This window comes from Manacus candei, unplaced genomic scaffold, assembly GCF_025592945.1.
Source record: "Manacus candei isolate 608988 ecotype Guabito, Panama unplaced genomic scaffold, ASM2559294v1 h1tg000016l, whole genome shotgun sequence".
NCBI classification, from domain to species: domain Eukaryota; kingdom Metazoa; phylum Chordata; class Aves; order Passeriformes; family Pipridae; genus Manacus; species Manacus candei.
In genome coordinates this window covers 6,892,591-6,911,391 of record NW_026138064.1, presented here as the reverse complement: position 1 = coordinate 6,911,391, position 18,801 = coordinate 6,892,591, and the positions used below count along the sequence as shown (strand labels likewise).

At 39.3% G+C, this 18,801-nt stretch overlaps 1 protein-coding gene across 2 annotated transcripts in view; it reads right to left on the bottom strand.

Annotated features, from left to right (window-relative positions):
* The window catches only part of CAMK4 (calcium/calmodulin dependent protein kinase IV), a 150,702-nt gene that overhangs the window by 9,574 nt on the left and 122,327 nt on the right, over positions 1–18,801 (bottom strand). For both annotated transcript variants that reach the window (XM_051782674.1, XM_051782673.1), the window contains exons 6-10: positions 13,518–13,608; positions 12,361–12,435; positions 8,942–9,017; positions 3,743–3,869; positions 1,506–1,658 (exon numbers count right to left, since the gene is read on the bottom strand). In XM_051782674.1, coding sequence (XP_051638634.1) covers positions 1,506–1,658; positions 3,743–3,869; positions 8,942–9,017; positions 12,361–12,435; positions 13,518–13,608 — 522 coding nt within the window. The remainder of the gene's footprint in view (positions 1–1,505; positions 1,659–3,742; positions 3,870–8,941; positions 9,018–12,360; positions 12,436–13,517; positions 13,609–18,801) is intronic.

Genomic DNA, 18,801 nt, shown 5'->3' with positions numbered 1-18,801 from the left:
AAAGTACCAGTAAAAAGTGGCAAGACTTTTCAAAGTGAGAGTCCAGACCTCTTAAAGCAAAATTCACAGAGATCCACTTAGTGGTGAGAGGACTTTGGACAACTGATTACAAGAATAGGCCACTCAATGATATTATAACGTCCAAAGATACTTTTAGTGTATCTCTCACAAGCTATATGGATGTTTATGAAATAAATTCAACACAGCTTGTGAAAAACAAAATCATGACTGAGACCTTTAGAGTTATTTAATAAAAAATGTCTTTACATAAAGAAAGCCTGTCTCTGAATTTGTATGTTGGGAAAGAGAGGATAATTTCATATTATTCTTACTAACAAAACAACAACTAAAGCATGTTCTGCTTGAGTTTCTGCTTTGGTCTTATTTTTTTTGGCTAGCAATCAATTGTCTAAACTTTTATGGTTTATTTTACATGTATATATGTGTAAAACTTTTAACTTCACAATAAGTGCTAACTTCAATCAATTCTCTTAATAATTGAAGATTTGATCGTTTAATCTTTAACAGAAAAGCAATGAATAAGCAAACTTATAAAAAGCATTAGCTTTTAGTCACAAAAGAATAAATTGACTACGGGATCTAAATAAACTGGTCTTCAAAAAAATCTTTTTAGTGATCAAAGGTGTAAAACTATAAAGAAACACAAAATCAAAGTATCACTGTGAATTATATCCACAGTCTCTGAGACTTTTGTAAATGACAAAATGTTTTTCTTTGCCCTGTAGAGCTTCTCTGTCACAGTTCCCTATTAATACTGAAAAAAATTAGCAAAAGGAAAGTTAAGGGTCATTTTTTTTGTGAATTTAGTTTGCACAGAGTTTGTAAAGCTCTCAGTTAAGATGCTTTTAACCCTTATTCCCCAAGGCTACAAGGGCAGCTTCACTGTAACCGTTGGTAATAATTTCTGTGCTGAAGTATCCCTGGAAATATCTTCTGAGCAGACACAAATCTTTAACAATTGAAAAAGGGATTTGGGGAGAAGAAAGTTTCCTGATGTTATGTCAGTTAGATGCCTAGCTGCCTGCTGGTAGAGTAACTCAGGGTGGCTTAAAGACCAAAATATGCTACAGTAGATTAAATTTCTTACAGATTTATGGATGCTCATTAAGAAATTATTCAGAATTTTGTTCCTTCTTGTCAGTACTATAAGGATGCCAAGCAGTACAGGACAGACAGATGGACAAAAGGAAGAAAGGAAGAAGGGAAGGAAGGAAGATAAGAAAATTGTGAAAGTTGTGTGCATTCTCATCAGTTCTATCTGTGTAGACAGAGTTATCAATCCGCTTCACCAATTTTTATTTATTTGGTTTCAGTTATCGACTAAATCAGCTTCCACTTCTTCAATTTTCATTAGTTACCTTAAATAAAAATCTTCCATACCACTATGGAATGTTGTCCTCAAAAGACATGTAAGTTTTCTACAAGGCTACTAATTTAATTGCTTGCTTTCATAGCCAAAACAGACACTGTGTGCAGAGACTTGCCTTAAGTTTACGCCGGGCATTGAATTCTTGAAGTTTCTTTTGTGCGTTGTCCATATGTGCAAAATTTGCTGCCTTCCCTGTGACCCATGGGTGCTGCAAAGCCTGTAGAGTGGTGAGGCGTTTCTTGGGGTCTAAAACAATCAACTTTTTAACCTGCATCACAAGCAAGAAACACAAAAGACTATTAACCTTATTCTTCATTTACATTTATCTAGCTTTGCATTTTGGGGTTCTGGTCCTGGTTTTGGCAAGCATCTTAGGTGAAAGGCATTCTAGGAAACCAACAAGAATTTGCATTTGTGTCTTTGCAAGTATTTTGCTTCTGGCATTTCTTGGTCCTCCATAAATAACATCTGAGTAAGACAGCCATTAAGGGGGAAGAGAGAAGAAAAACAAATCAACCGGTTACCAACGTATTAAGAATAGGTACCAATGCAGCTGACCTGTATCTGCCATAGGGTGTTGCATGTCTGAATTGCCACATAAACCCTAAGAGATTCTCAAAATAACCCCAACCAGGCAGTTTCTCTGAGCAGTGTCTTTACTTTTGTATTTGGACAAGTTTTAAATGGGATTAGAAAGTTTAAATTATAGTGTGTGCAGCTCATGCAGACTTGTACCATGCAGTCACTGTCAGGTACATCATAAATGAAATGTTTCTTTCAGTCTCTCTAAAACCTCTTGTACACATGAACTAAAAACCACTGTACAAGTATTTTTCTCTTAGCCCACCCTGAAACTAATGCTGTTCACACCAGTCTTTCTGTCACCAAGGCCAGTGAAGCTGCACCTTTCCAAACATGAGAGTAGGACATTTTTGGGAACAAGGCACTGCAAACGTACCCCTGGGAGTGGGGTTGGTACAAAGTGCTGGATACAAAATGTGTCCAGTCAAGCCATCTTTCATGGGTTTTGCTGTTATGTCTGGACTAGTAGAGTTTTGAAAAAAAGAGAAAGGTGGGGATGGAGTAACAAAGTACACAGATGATACTTTGCAGAGCCACACTTACCCAGCTCTCCTGACTGCACACCCTCCTGGAGCAGAGTGCAAGCGATGGCACAGGGCTCCACTGCTGCTTTGTACCCAAGTGTGAGGGAAGACTCGCTTTAGGGTTCTCTGAAATTTCCCTACAAAGAACTATTAAAGAAAGATGGTGCCAGGCATTGTGATGAATCCAGCCTGTTGTGTCTCCATGGAAGAAGTCAAGGTAAACAAATCCCTTCAACTGGACCTCCAGAACTGCCCACAGCGGAAGGTTTTAAGAGTCATGGCCTTCATCCTTATCTACAACTTCCTATACAGTGTTCAAACCTGAAACTTTGAGCTTTATTGTACCAGAACTGTATGGAGCAACTTGGACAAAAGCTCTGTATGCACAATAAATAAGCAGTTTTACTTTCAGGCTGCTGTTTATCTGGCAGTAAATGATATTTTTTTGACTTTAGAATAACTTCGCATCTAATCAAACAACAAAAAAGTACTTTGAGCTTCTACGGTCCTTCCATTTGAAATGTCCTGAAGTACTTCACAAACACCAATTACATAGTATTTTATGACAGAGTTTTGTATAAGTAATATGGAACAGACCATTTGTGTTTTCAATGTTAATGAAATAACTGAATTATGCAAGTGATTATTGACTAAAAATCAGACTCAAGCATACCTATCTCTGCAGGTCAGCATCTCCTGAATCCAAATTACTTTATCCAGTAATGAAAGAATGCAGTGCAGATAGCATGTCAGCTCTTGCATTTTGCTAATGGACCATATTTAAAAGTAATCAGCCTTCTCTCAGAGGGACAGAAAAAGTCTGTCAGAAAACGCAGGGGGAAAAAAGTTTCATTTCCTTTAATATTCTTTCCCTAAAGCTCAGGCTTGAAAACTGAAAAAAAAAAAAAAAAAAAAGGGCTTGTTTTTACTTTCCCCTGAAGGTTGTTGCCCAGAAAAGAGGAATGAGCTTCAGAGCTGGAAAAAAAAGGCAGGCATATATGAACACTGTGACAGCTGCTAACAATCTGGCCGGTTCAGAGAAGGACCTGAACATCCATGGTTTTGAGGGCAAAATTACAGTACTGGACTAACAGGGATATTTAACAGCACCCTAATATGTCAAAGACAAAAAGAAAAGCAAGGGGCTGTACGAACAATTAATTAACCAATTATTCTTCCCCCACCCCAAAAATTGACTCAGTGGAAGTGATACTAGATACTCTGATCTGATTTTTGCTTTACTTACTAAATCCTTGGCATTCAGAGACACATCATCCCACCAGGGGGACACAAAGTCATATTCACAGTTCAGGATTCTCTTAAACATGTACTGATCTCCCCTGTCATCATAAAATGGTTCAAAGCCACAAAGTCTGCAAGGATAAAAAAGAAATAAATTTATCAAAGATTAATTAGTCTTTGGATTGTTAGGAAAAATTCATGGTATTATTTTTCCCTACTTTGTATTCTGTAGACCCCTTTGGAAAACCAGACCTGGCTGTACTCATGAACTCCTAATTCTACAGAGTAGAGAAAAATGTGGTCAAAAGTATTCATAAGCACTGGGAAAGGCTTGTCAAATTGTAAATTTTCCATTTTCAATGTCTTTAATTGGAACTATTAGTACAGGGACTTACCGTAAGAGTAGCCATACACCAGTTGGTATCTGTATACCTTCTATATGCTAACAAATATTTTCTAGCAGCTCTTTGCTCTGCTGGTCTCAGGTCGAAGTCACTTGAACTACCAGTTATTCCTCAGTCTAAAACCTTTGCTCATCACTGCTGTCTGGGTGAGGCTTCTCCCACTATGTGCCTTTTTGAAGTGGGTGCAAATGGGCACATTACTAAGTTACAAATTAGTGTAATGATGTTTTCTATTTTAGTCTTAGTTTCTTTGCTAGAACTTTCTGACCTTACTTTTTTAGACTGTTTACAAGCACAGAGTTAACGTGATCACAGAGTGTTTATCAGAATCTTTGTAACTCTTGCCAGATGAATAGGAATGAGCTGAGGAACCTCATTTTACCGGTGAAGTTAGAAGGTTTTATATATCCAGTTAGGACTGATTTTTGATTATGTTCATCCCTGTACATTCTTTCATCCTATGATCCACAAAATGTAAAAACCTCTGTCAGGTTTTATTAATCACCCCACATCTTTACTTAGGTAACCTACATACAAACAAGAAATGTGATCTCACTAATGACTGCATTTTTGAATATATTGAATAATACAGATCCCAGCACAGATCCACACTGCTGGCCTCAGGAAAAGCAAACTCACAGAAGTGGTTTCCACCTATATAATGTCCTTTTTTATTGCTTCCTTTCGCTTTAATCATGCTTGCACACATAATCAGATATTTTTAAGTGAATTTCCTATTCAACCAGAATGTGATCTGAGCTAAACAGAAAGTCTATCTGCTACTCTGCCCCCAGCAAATGCAACAAGCAATGAGATGATGACAGGAAAACAACAGCAGATATAATGATCAAGACAGCAAGAAGTCTACAAAATGTAACTTTATAGTTTAACTTGGTTTTGTATTTCTAAACCCAATCAATGTGCTTACTGTCCTGAAACAGGAGACTGGCGCTCAAGGAAGAAATGTGGTTTTGGGAGTGGTGCATAGCTGTGGATGAACAGTTGCATCACATTCCACTGCTGAAGAGGAGAAACACTTCATCGTAAGCACCTTCTGGGTACATTATTAATTTCCAGGTCTGTCAGAGATGTATTAAAACACCAGGATCCAGCCTCCAAACACCATGTGCTTCAGTAGGTGGGAGCTGGCCACAGCACCCCAGCTGTTGCCCTCCTCTTTGCCTCCTGTCCCACTACCATTTCTGGACTTGTATCAGGTCACTGTCATCCCCATGGAACATCTTTGCTGAGAAGTGTTGTTGGGCCCCTCACTGGGTCAGCCCAAACTGGATTTTGGATACCGGGTGACACACAGTACATTTACATACACACATACATACACACAGTATGTTTAAGACTTCATCTGACTGCACTGAAAATCTCCTAAGTTTTCTCTACTTTCATTGTAACTCACTATTATCACCTTTTGTCTTTTTACAATTTCTATAGATATGCTTCTACTTAAAATAAAAATCCATTTCAGCAGACAGATTTTTTTTTTGCTACATGCCAAATGAGATGAATAAAACTAGAGGTGTGATTTCAAATTAGATTAATAAAAGCAGAGTAAGATTCAATGCAGCTGCTCTTCATTTAATTTTATTTTGAAATATCATTTTATTGTGATGACTCATTTTATATCAATTACATACAAATAGAGAAAAAACCAATGCAAACAGCTACAAAAACAATTTAAAAATGACCAAATGGTGTTTTATCTCCTTTTAAGTTAGTGAAAAACCATCTTTAACTAAATCCATGTAATTTCAACTACAGGCAAAGCCTCTGTATTTGTTGACCTCTATCTGCATCTCAAACATACTGAAGGATTTCTAATATAGCAATACACAAGGACTGTTCTTTCTGCCTTTTAAAACTGTAACATGTGGCTTCTCTGGAATTATGACAGTTGTCATCAATAGATTAATATAATTTGCCTCAGGAAAAACTGTTCAGTCAAAATATGTGTCAAAGTTTTTCTTAATCAAATGCTAAGTCCATTTCGATTAACAAGAAGATTAATAAGAAGTTTTATGCAGATCTTCTGTAACATGGTTGTTGCTCTTACATCCATTCCAGTTTGGAGGCACATACAGCAAGGTAATTTTTGGACTGTACTGAAGAGCATTCCTTCTATTAAACAATGAGACCAAGATATGCAACACTGTCCTTTAGGCTGCAGGATTAATGAGTTAGTTATTGTACATGTACCATCAGGCCATATTGACCCACAGAGCTTTACATGCAATAGAAGAGCTTTAAATGTGGACTACTGTTAAAGCTAAAAGGAAAATATAGCAAAGTGGATTTTTGCCTGGCTTATTCCTGCACATCAAATTGGATTTCAAGTTGGGAGTAGGAAGGATCATAAGGAGGAAGAATCATAGAATCATAGAATCATAGAATCAGTAGGGTGGGAAGGGACCTCCGAGATCATCAAGTCCAACCCTTGATCCACTACCACCGTGGTTACCAGACCATGGCACTAAGTGCCACATCCAGTCTCATCTTAAAAACCTCCAGGGACAGTGAATCTACCACTTCCCTGGGCAGCCCATTCCAATGCCTGATTACCCTCTCTGTAAATAATTTCTTCCTAATATCCAACCTAAATGTCCCCTGGCACAGCTTAAGACCATGCCCTCTTCTCTTACTAAGAGTTGCCTGGGAGAAGAGATCAACCCCCATCCGGCTACAACCTCCTTTCAGGGAGTTGTAGAGAGTGATGAGGTCTCCCCTGAGCCTCCTCTTCTCCAGGCTAAACAGCCCCAGCTCCCTCAGCCTCTCCTCATAGGACTTGTGCTCGAGTCCCTTCACCAGCCTCGTTCCTTCTCTGGACCTGCTCCAGTACCTCAATATCCTTCCTGAACTGAGGGGCCCAGAACTGGACACAGTACTCAAGACGTGCCCTCACCAGCGCTGAGTACAGGGGAGGGATCACTTCCCTGGTCCCAGTGGCCGCACTGTTCCTGATCCAGGCCAGGATGCCATTGGCCTTCTTGGCCACCTGGACACACTGCTGGCTCATGTTCACAAGTGGAAGAATATCCATTCTGGCGGTGTTCCACTCAGAGCAGCAACTCACACATTTGTTTTTACACCAGTGCAGAAGTTCAGTATGTTTTGGGAGCATCTTCTGAACAGCTGGAAGGTTTTGAAAGGCTGCATATAGCAAATGCCACTCCATATATTCAAATAGGAGTTTGATTTCTGTTCTTGCTTGGAGCTTGCCTACACTTGAAACCAAGTTCTGCTTAAGAAAGGAGCTTAGTTTCAAGTACAACAACTTCTTTAAGCCTTGAATAACTAGAAAAGACCAAAGCTTAATCTAAGTGGCTTTATAAAGGGCCAACAAAAGTCATCTCTTCAATCTTAGGGACAGCCTTGCTGACAACATTCACATCTCTCTGCCATGTGTGGAAACCCCAGAACTGACAAGAAATGAGCACCTGGCAGGCAATTTTTGAGATGTGATCTTTTACATAAGGTCTGGATCTTAAACCAGACCCTGAGAAAAAGTGTCACATTTAAAATGGAGAAGATAAAAAAATGGGAAATGGAAGTATTGTAGCCTATTATTTACCAATACATCAAAGAAGAGCTGTGAATTATATGAAGCTTATATACACAACAAAAGATGTTTTATGATATTTCCATCAGAGGGTTTACATATCCTTACATGAACTTTTAGTATAAATCCTAGAGAATGCAATTACTTCTTTGCAAAAGACAAAAAGAAAATAATTCTATTATTACACACTGTACTTACTGGACACAGTTAAAGAGTCCTAGTAAGGGAAACATAATGACCCAGATGTATAAAATCCTCCATATCTTTAATGTACATATGTAAAATCTCATTTTCTTCTCCTAAAAGGCATCCTGCAAGTATTGTATATAACTACACAAGCCATCTTATCATCGCCATTGTCAAGAGACTAAATTAAGTTATTTTTTCTCCCATAAAGGGAAGTATCAATATATTATATAAAATTTTCCCTTCTCAATAATCTTCCTCTGAAAGATTCAATGACACAATAAAGTAATTACAATGCTTAACAACCGTATCATGACTAGCTATACTAAGATGTAGACACAAATGCCTACCTTTAGACATAACTGTTTGAAAATTTTGGTCTATAGTTGCAACTTCAACTGTTTAAAATATGTGTGGCCAGCATTGCTCATAACTCTTTTTCAACATGGTCTTTTGTTATCTTGTAAGAAAAAGAACACTTTGACATTAACCCATCAGACTGATTTGCAGACAGTCCAGGGCTGTTCCCTGCCTCCTGGCTGAGTGCTATGAGACAGCAACACTGATGCTGCAGCTGCAGCTTTGTCAGTGTCTGTGGCTGACACAGGTGGGACAGCTGCATTTGAGAATATTCACAGGCACTGTGAAACTACTGCAAGCACCTTAACTTCTTGTTGTCTCATCTGTAGTCAAGAACCAACTTAGGATCTCTCACAGTTTATGTGAATGAGAAGAAGCCTCCAATGATTTCTGACACTTTCATGCTTGTATTTTTGCTTTCAGTATCTTCACTGGTACTCATTTACTTTAACAGCATGGTTCTGTGCAGGTCTTCCTGTTGTTCAGGAAGGAGTATTATATCTATCAAATACATAACCTGAGTATTTTCCATGCTTCTCTAGGATTTAACTTACTTCAGTAAGATTAGGAATATCATAATTAAAGTTCACTATCTTGTCTTTTTCAATGGCATAACTCATAATATCATAAAATCTTGAGGGTGTTAACAAATTAACCGCTCTGTAGCACCTTCTGCACTTACAGGATGTAGGTGATAATTCCCAGGGACCACATGTCCACCTCAGGGCCGTAGGCACATCCGCGCAGTATCTCTGGTGCTGCAGATGACAAAACACTTGTCAGTAAGATGAAAGCTGAATGAAGAAGTAACAGTCACAAAGTCAATTAAAGTCCATGAACATTCATACCTCTTAAAAAGGTAGGATCTGTTTCTTTAAGCCCTCAATTAGGCAAATTATTCCCTTCACTGAATATAAAATCAAAGAAGTTATGCCCAAGCAGAGCCACAATAAAATGTAAAGCGGACTTTGGTTTCAAATTGCTTTTTAGGTTTGTGAAAAGAACCACTGAAAGCTACATTGTTTTACTTAGTGCTTTTATAAATACATCAACAACAAAAAGAGGGTCAATGAAAATCTCTCCCTTATAGGATGAAGAGGGAAACACTGTAACCAAGGACGAGGGAAAGACTAAGGTACTTAGTACCCTCTTTGCATCAGTCTTAATAGAAAGACTTGTTATCCTCAGGGCAACCAGCCCCCTGAGCTGGCAGACATGGACGGGGAGCAGAACAGACCCAGGAGGAGGTAGTTAGTGACCTGTTGTGCCACTTAGATACTCACAAGTCTATGGGATCAGATGGGATTCACCCAAGGGTACTAGCGGAGCTGGCAGAGGAACTCGCCAAGCCATTCTCCATCGTTTATTATCAGCTCTGGATAACTGGGGAGGTTCCCAGACGACTGGAGGTAAGACAGTGTGATTTCCGCCTACTAGAAGGTCTGGAAGGAGGATTTAGGGAACTACAGACTGATTTTGATGCTGGCAAAGGTCATGGAACAGATTGTCTTGAGAGTAATCACACCAGGGGACCAGTACAGAACAACCAGGGGATCAGGTCCAGCCAGCATGGGTTTAGGAAAGGCAGGTCCTGCTTGACCGTCATATTCTCTTATAACCAGATGATCTGCCAGGTGGATGAGGGAAAAGCTGTGTCTCTTGTGTATCTGAACTTCAGTAAAGCCTTCGAGACTGACTCCCACAGCAATCTTCTGGAGAAACTGGCTGCTCATGGCTTGGACAGGTGCACTGCTTGCTGGGTAAAAAACTGGCTGTGGTGTATGAAGTTACATTCAGCTGGTGGTTGACCACTAGTGGGATTCCCCAAGGCTCAGTGTTGAGGCCAGTCCTTTTTTATATCTTTATCATGATCTGGACAAGGGGGTTGAGTGCACTGCCATTCAGTTTGCAGAACGCACCAAGCAGAAGCACCAAGTTGGGTGTGGATTAGGAAAATTCTACAGAGGGACCTGGACAGGCTGGATTCAGGGCACAAGGCCAGTTGTATGAGGTTCAACAAGACCAAATGCCAGGTCCTGCCCTTGGGTCCCAAAAACCCCCAGCAGCACTACAGGCTGAGGGAAGAGTGGCTGGAAAGCTGCCTGGTGGAAAAGGACCTGAGTGTGCTGCTCAACAGCAGCTGAGCATGAGCCAGCATTGCCCAGGTGGGCAAGAAGGCCAGTGGCATCCTGGCTTGGATCAGCAATACTGTGGCCAGCAGGACGAGGGAAGGGCCTGTCCCCCTGTACTTGGCACTGGTGAGGCCACATCTCAAATCCTGTTCTGGGCCCCTCACTACAAGAAAGCCATTGAGGTGCTGGAGCATGTCCAGAGAAGGGCAATGGAGCTGATGAAGGGTCTGGAGCACAAGTCTGATGAGGAGTGGCTGAGGGAGGTGGGGGTATTCAGTCTGGAGAAGAGGAGGCTTGGGGACACTTTATCACTCTCTCAACTATCTGAGAGGAGGTTGTAACAGGGTGGAGGTTGGTATCTTCTCTCAGGGAACAAGAGATAGGATGAGAGGAAATGGCCTCAAAGCTGTGCCAGGGGAGGTTCAGGTTAATGATCAGGAAGAATTTTCTCACTGAAAGGGTGGTTAAGCTTTGGAGTGGGCTGTTTAAGGAGATGGTGGAGTTGCCATCCCTGGAAGGGGCATTTAGTGCTATGGTTTAGTGGACATGGTGGTGTTCAAAGGCTGGGCTTGATGATCTTGGAGGTGTTTTCCAACCTTAACGATTCTATGATTCCATTTACTTAGCATTTTATTTAGGCTTTATTTTTGATATTCTGTTTTAATTGGAAGGAAAGACAGATCGCTTCAGGCAATTTCTTTTGCTGCATTGAGGAGCAGACAGAAAGGCCAGACAGTTTTGGGGGACTCCATCTCTGCAATGGTAAAGAGGAGTGAATGTCTGCCCAAGCAGCCTGACAGAAACACCTTGAGGACCTTGGTCCCACTGGATCTATGATGCATGTGGGATGGCTGTCATACTTCTGGAGGACAGCGGACTTGTTGTACCTACGTGCACCAACACTGCAGCATGTATGCAATCTCTTCCCCTTCCTGCATTACTCTTGCATGGCCATGAAAAGCAGGTCTTTTAATATTTTTTAGTATTTCCAGAATTTTGCTTTTGGTAAATGGATTTGTCTGACACATTGCTGTGAGTTTAGATATTTCCTGTAACAGACTGATCATGAATCACCGCTCTGGACTGGCTTAGTTTTATGTGCTACTGTCAGAAATCACTTACGCTCCTCTTATTAAGTTCACTGAAAGCACAGTGTTGCAGTAAACTAAGTTCTTCATGACCATCTTTTTGCTTTCAGTCCTCTGCATCAATCTGCACATCTCAGGAACTGTAGACTGGCAAGTCTTGACGCCAGAGTATCCAGACTCCAGTATGTGTTTCTGTTGCTGTGTCCTTTCTGGAAAAGCTGCTGATAGCTGGGTGGGCAGGATGTGGGAGTTAGCAGCCTGAGACTGCCAATTATTCATAGTTTAATTCGGCATTTCAACAGCATTCCACCTGGGTTTCCTCTAGTTCTGGAAAGTAATACTTGAATATATTCTGGGCACCAGGAATTCTGTATGAGCAGTTAACTTGGGTTGTAAACCAAGGATCACAGGTCCATGACTAGAGGCACAAAGCTCCTTTCTTCTCTTCTCCACAGAGATATTCACCCTCAACCCTCCCCACCAAGTTGTCCTGAGTCTGAGGGCTCTTCTATGGGAATAAGCCTTATAATCTATTTTTATCATATACAAAGACAGGCATAAAAAGGGCTAAATACTAACTACAGGTGTATAGCATTTGTAGTATAACTGTCTCAAGAGAGGACAACCAGAACATTAAACACTAATATGTAAAGTATAGTTTTATGAAACTAAGTGGACAGGAATTAGGTGCTGCTCTAAAGCATGACTGGCACCTGTGTGTGCTTGGCAGAGAATGTCATACAAAGTAAATGGATATATCACCTGATTTGCATTATCAGCTGTGCTACGAGATAACAGAATGATCTTATGGTCTTCTCCAGTGTCCTCTTTCATTTGCCTCTACCATTATAAAAGCAAATGCAAATAATGAAACAACATACCACAGTACCCTGGAGTTCCACAAACTGTCTTCATGGTCACCTGATCTTCCACAATCTTAGAAAGTCCAAAGTCAGCTGTTAAGATAATTAGGAATATTAATGTTCTTATTTCCTTGTAAAATAACGTGGGGTTTTTTTTTCCATTGTATAACCAATTAAATGAACATTTATGCATGAAGTGAACAGTACTGTCATATACAGAGATAAGCATTGATTTAAAGAATATAGACTGCAATCCAGAAGCAAAATTTGCTGTACAATGAGCATTCCTGTCTTTTCCATGACAGAAACGTAGCTTGTATTTTATTCTGGAGACTACACAAAGCCAGTACAGTGGGACGCCTAAGGGCATACAAGCAGAGATCCAGAAATGCATTTTAGGTATATATTCAGTTTTCACTCTGTGAGTAATCCAATAAAATTATCAGAATAATTGCAAGTTAAAAAATTTTGCATCAGAAATTTCTTGGATAAAGGTCAGAGTATGCAGACCCTGCAAGACAAAATCCCAGCAGTATTTTGATAGAAGCCTGGGGGCATGAAGATGATGACAGAAGAAGTATTGATCATCCTTTCTGCAGAGTTTTCACCCTGTATTACTACTCAAACAGCAAGGGCCATTGTACATCACATGTTGTACCTGCATGACTCATTTTTTAAAGCTCATAAAAACTGAAGTCTTCACAACTCTTAATTTTCACCGAAAATAAACCAATTTATTCAAATTTCAGTATGGATGATGACATCTTTGCCTTAAAAACCCCAAAATAAAATTATAACTACTTTGTTATACTGAATATGAAAGGAAATGTTTTAACTCAAATATCAGCATAAAAATAGGTCACTTGTCCCCAAACAGCTATTACTTATGTATTATTATTTATCTAATCAGAAATAGCGTTTACTTTTACAAATACTGCTTTATTCTCTGCAATTTTCTGCATGATTTTCGGTATAAATTCTGTAAGCACCTAGTTTTTTATTGATTTAGAAACTACCATGCGCAGTTGTGCTGCCAAAGAAGTAATGCGCTGTTCACTTGAGTACAAGCATTAGCTTCAAATAAAGGGATTGTGAGATGCATGTACTCTAAACATCAGCTAGCACATATTACTGACACAAAAGAATTAGGGAAGCATATATTTAATGCTGCTTACCGATTTTTAGTGGTGCATCTGGAGCTGGTGTTGCATAGAGTAGATTTTCTGGCTTCAAGTCCCGATGCACAATCCCATTTGCATGCAGGTACTGAAAAAAAAGAGAAAGCCAAAACATTTAAGTGAGAATAAGATGCTATGGTCAAGCACGAGTTGACATCTTTCTAATAATCTTTAGCAGCAGATTAGTATATGATATATACTAATGATATAATTTTCAGAAGCTTTTTTTCTGCAAACTTGCTCAGCATAGAATCCTTGGATGCATACTCTAATCTGAATAGGAAACTAAAATTTGGGAAGGTAAAGATGGCATCATGTCCATTTGGGAACAAAAACATCTCAGAAAGTATTATTGAATTTTAAATGCAAGCATAGCTTCTAGGAAGTAATCTAATAGATGTTTAGATACCAAAGTCAGGCTCAGAGGAAAGTAGTTTCTTCACATTATAACATTCTGGGAGATAAGAAAATGGTCACATAACTATTAATCTATTAAATAGACACATTTGAGTAGAAAGGATGCAGTATACATCGTGGGGCAACTACAAAATACTTGGGGTCCCTTGCACAGACTTCTCGAGAGTTTTAAAATCACCCAACTGCAGAGTCTCAAAAATCTGTCTTGACAAAGCGCATGCAGTACACATGAATTCACTCACCACTGAATTCCTTCCTTGCACTAACGGAAGGGAAAATTTCTAGAACATATGGCTGTCACTTACACTGCTATGGATAGAAATATATGTATTTATTGACAGAGAAAAAAAAGGATAAACTAGTGTAACAAATTCTGTATTTCTTGTTGATAAAACATCCACACAAACCTTTGAAGTCTTAGAGGAGCGATGCTTAAGGGTAGGGTAACTATCTTATTTGAAAGTCTCGTGGACTACATTTTAGTAGCATTTCTATACTACAAAAGGAAAAACAATCCATGTGCATAGTTATGCAGCAAATGACAAATGGTTGAATATTCACCTAGACAACACAGCTACGGTGTGCACTTGAGTTAGCACCTGAGATGAACTCTTCACTGTGTATCTCAGTGGAATTTTAGTTTGTATAAATTTTCAGTGATTAAATGACAGTAAAGAAGAATACATTGCTCTGTCCTTGGACATTGTTTTAGAGATAGTGTGGGCTTTTTACGTGTGTGTTTCTCATAATGTAATAAATGTTTTTTGTTGACTTTCTTTAAAATCCTGAAGTCACAGTATTTGCCATGGTGTGACTTTTGGAGATCAGTCAAAAACCCTCATCATCTATCTTACTTCACAGCGCTTATTCCAACTGTGTTTTCTACAGTGACATAGCCAATCAGTTATCCAAGGTAAAACCAGGCAACAATATACGGAAACTGATAGACTGCACACTGTTACATCATTTAATGCAGCCCCATCTGCATGACTGCACACAACCATGTCCTCCGTGGATAAAAATATATCTTCATCTGCCAGTGAAGGCATAACTTTAAAAAGATGCTTCGACAGCGCAGCAGTGATGTGTTTGATGTGTAGAGGTAATAGTGGCACAAAGGGAGTGCAGCAAAAGCCATCAGTATGGAGTGGACAGAAAAAAGAAATCTGGACAGAAAAAAAGAAATCTAAACTGATCTGTGTTCATGCACTGCAAGTCAGTTTAGCTGCCTCTGTAGGAGTGAGAAGGATCAGACATTCCACAATCAGGTGGTGGAAAGCAGACATTTCCCATTCATTCCTACAAAAAAAATCTTTGACCAAATACATACAGAGAATTTTTCCAGCCAAGTCTGAAGTCTTTTAGCAGGTCCTTTTTCACACATGCCCATAATCTTAAAAACATCTTATGGTGTGAGGCTGAAAACATCAAAATTTTTGTGTCTTCCCAGAAAAGCATTTTTGTGGGAGGTAAATTTGGGAAAAATTTTGTGAGAATCTGTTCAACTTTTTCTCCCTTTTAGTTGTAAAGTGAGACTGGCTCACAGGGCTTCTTCTCAGACATAGCAAGAACCATAACTGACAACATCTGCTAACCACACTTTACCTTCATGACTGACTTTTTAACTGATTTGTATTGAACTTGGAGTGTGAACTGTTTTTTTATTACAGACTCATAATATCCAAGGAAAATTTCCCTTCTCTGTCCAGCCCAGCATTTGCAGAGAACTCACAGGATGGGGGTGCCAACAAATGAGAATTGCCTCCATAATCTAGCCCATGCCTTTCAGACACTGTCACTGCAATAATCTGAGCTCTCTCTCTCTTATTTACCCTCTTCACAACGCCTGCAGCTGCCAGTACACCTCTGCAGTTCACTTCCCCTTATCTTTCCAGCATCCTAGTCCAGAATTTCTGCCCAGCCACACTAATTCCTCTGATATGCATTCCAGTTGTGGCCTGACAAACTTTATATATAATGTATTCATAAACCTATTTGCCATTTCTTTGTAACACAATACCACTCCTGTTTGCTTTTTGATCTGGTGTAACCTTCAAGTCCTTTCTCTTGTATTCCCACTGTCTCTGCAGTCCACACAGATCCTGGCACAGTTGTTACACACCCTAAAATCAGTCTCTGCTGCTCTGTCCTCTCTCTCACCTGCACTGTTTCTCCTTCTTGACTTCATATTTGGGCACAAATGATACCTGTTGTGCTTGGACAAGGCATATGTGTGGCTGGGGCTGCCTCAAGCTGCCAGGTCATAGGTTTAACAAACCTACTGTTGGCATCTTGTATTTTCCATACCATGTCAAATTTTGTTGTGATGGCTATTTGGATGAATAGTTCTGTTGTGAATCAACAGACTAAAGGGCAAAATGAAAAAAAACCAAAAAACCAAACAAAATAAAACTCAAAAATAACCCAGCATTTTTATTGATGCAGATATCCCATTCTTCAACCACAAAAAGTACCAGCTAGAAAGGTGGATCTCCATCCCTCTGAGGGGAGACACAGTTGGCTGGACTTCTGGAAAACGTATCTGAAAAAGGTATCTGGAAAAGGTATCTCCAGACAGCCTTGTACTAAAGGTTTCCAGCAGATGCAGTGACCCGCTGTCCTTCAGCCTGAGCCACCTGTCATTCACTGAGAGTGTTCCAGGCTCCACAACCCTCTTTGAAAGGGATCTTGCGAGACTATGTCCATTTTCAGCACTGCTTCCTTACTTAGTAGATACTCTGGGACTTTGGAAATTTTCATGAGTCCCAATATGCTCCCCATGTAGCTCCTGGTATTGAAGGCTACTTGGTAATTACATTATCTTGTCAAAGTGTAAACAGTATTCTGAGTTAAACTATCTTGGCTTAGAAACACATTTAGTTAAATTAGCATGATCCACTTTGTCTAGCACTTTTTTCAATTTATATATGTTATATTTTGGTTGCTCTCACTTAATTTCTCACATACTGATTTTAATACACATCATGTTTCCTTGCAGGCAGTGCCTCTGCAGCATAAGTTCTCCCAGTATGGAGTACAGCTCTGGGCATCGTGCACTCTCCTCATAAGACAGATAGCCTTTGCTCTACTCTTTATATGCTATGTCTCTTAATGACTAATGTCATATGTTATGTCTCTTAATGTGATTAGATGAGAAGATCTGGGCACAGGTATCAGGCCAGAACAGTGTAGTGACTCACTTTATGATCTAAGCGTTGCTGAATTACATCACTTTCTCCACCTGTAAGATATGGATGAGATATGGAAAACATTTTATTTCTGTGGCTGAATAAAGAGTTTATAGATGCACAGCACTGTAGAACAGTTAAATATGGTATGCTTGTTAAAATGTGATCATTATGTGATATTCTTTTAGTAGCTAAAATGTCCTGTTTTCACTTCTGATTTTCAATAAAGAATGCCAGCCAATAAAAGAAAAGTAAGGCATTTCAGATAATTTGGGAGAAAAGTATTACAGCAAAATTGACTATCATAGTCTTCCTTACTTCTTGATAAATTTTGAGGTCAGACTCCTCATGACACCGGGTGACGCTGAGTCTGATATACAGGCCCTTTTCTACAGAACTTATTTGTTAAAATGAAGTCAGCCTTCATGCTGGCCTTTGGAATAAAGGCAGCAACTCATGAAAGAATAATTGCCATGACTACTTATGACTGCAGAAGAAAGACTTTTTTCCCTTTTTTTTTACTAAGCTTTTTTCCAACTGTTGTAAGTTTCTTTTGTTCTTTTGTTTTGTTCCTTAATAATTTAGGTACCTAAATTGAAAGATTTTATGACAAAAGAACAAACGGAGACTGCTTAAAACTCTAGCCTTTTCCCTTAATTTTATTTATGGCACCCATTACACAGAAGTGTAGAAAAGTAGAGCTGAAATGAACCTGTATCATCTACTCCTCTGTATGCTCCTTGGCAGCATCAATTACATCTACAGCAGCTGTTTGTTCAACTTATGCTCACAGACCTCTGCTACTAGAGAATCCACAATTTCCACTGCAAATTTATTACAGGTCTAGGCTTTCTCGACTGCTACAAAGTACTTCCCTGTGATTTACTGGGATCATGACAGGAGTGGATGAAGCCCATTACCTTATTACTTATACGCCTTAGAGGCAGAAAGCAGATTATCCACCTTTTTTCCTTTTGAGTACTTGTTACCACGTACACAATTAGTCTTCTATCGAAGACTGGAGGACCTTAGTTTGCTCAACCTTTTCTAGACCTTTGGTCATTCTTGTTGCTCTCCTCCAGACAAGTGTCAACTTGCACTAATGTGTTGAAAATGTAAAATGCATTTCAGTTGTGGCCTGATAAGTTTTATATATAATGCCTTCATAAATCTATTTGCCATTTTTTTGCAACACATATCACTCCTGTTTGCCTTTTGATCCAGTGTAACTTTCAAGTCCTTTCTCTTTTGTTCCCTCTGTCCTTGACAGTACAAAAAGAACACTGAATTTTACCGAAGTTATTTTATTTCTAATCTTACTCTCCAGCTTTCCCCAATTTTATGGTGTCTAAAATTTTCTATAAGTGTACCTTCTATTCCATCATCTGAGGTTGTCAAAAGGAGGCTAAAAAAGCAGACCAGAGAAGATATTTCCTGAACTTCTCTCTTGATCTTAAGACACACTGATAAACATTCTCTCAGTACAGACAACCAGTCTTCATCCAGCTTAAAATCACATCATCTTGATCACATTTCTCTAAATCATTGTGAGACTGTCAGATGAGACAAGTACCAAAAGCTTTGCTCATGTCAAGTAAATATGATACCTTCTCTTCTTCCCTTACTAACAATACCTCTTACCCTGCTTGATTAAAAATCAGACTAATTTGGTATGA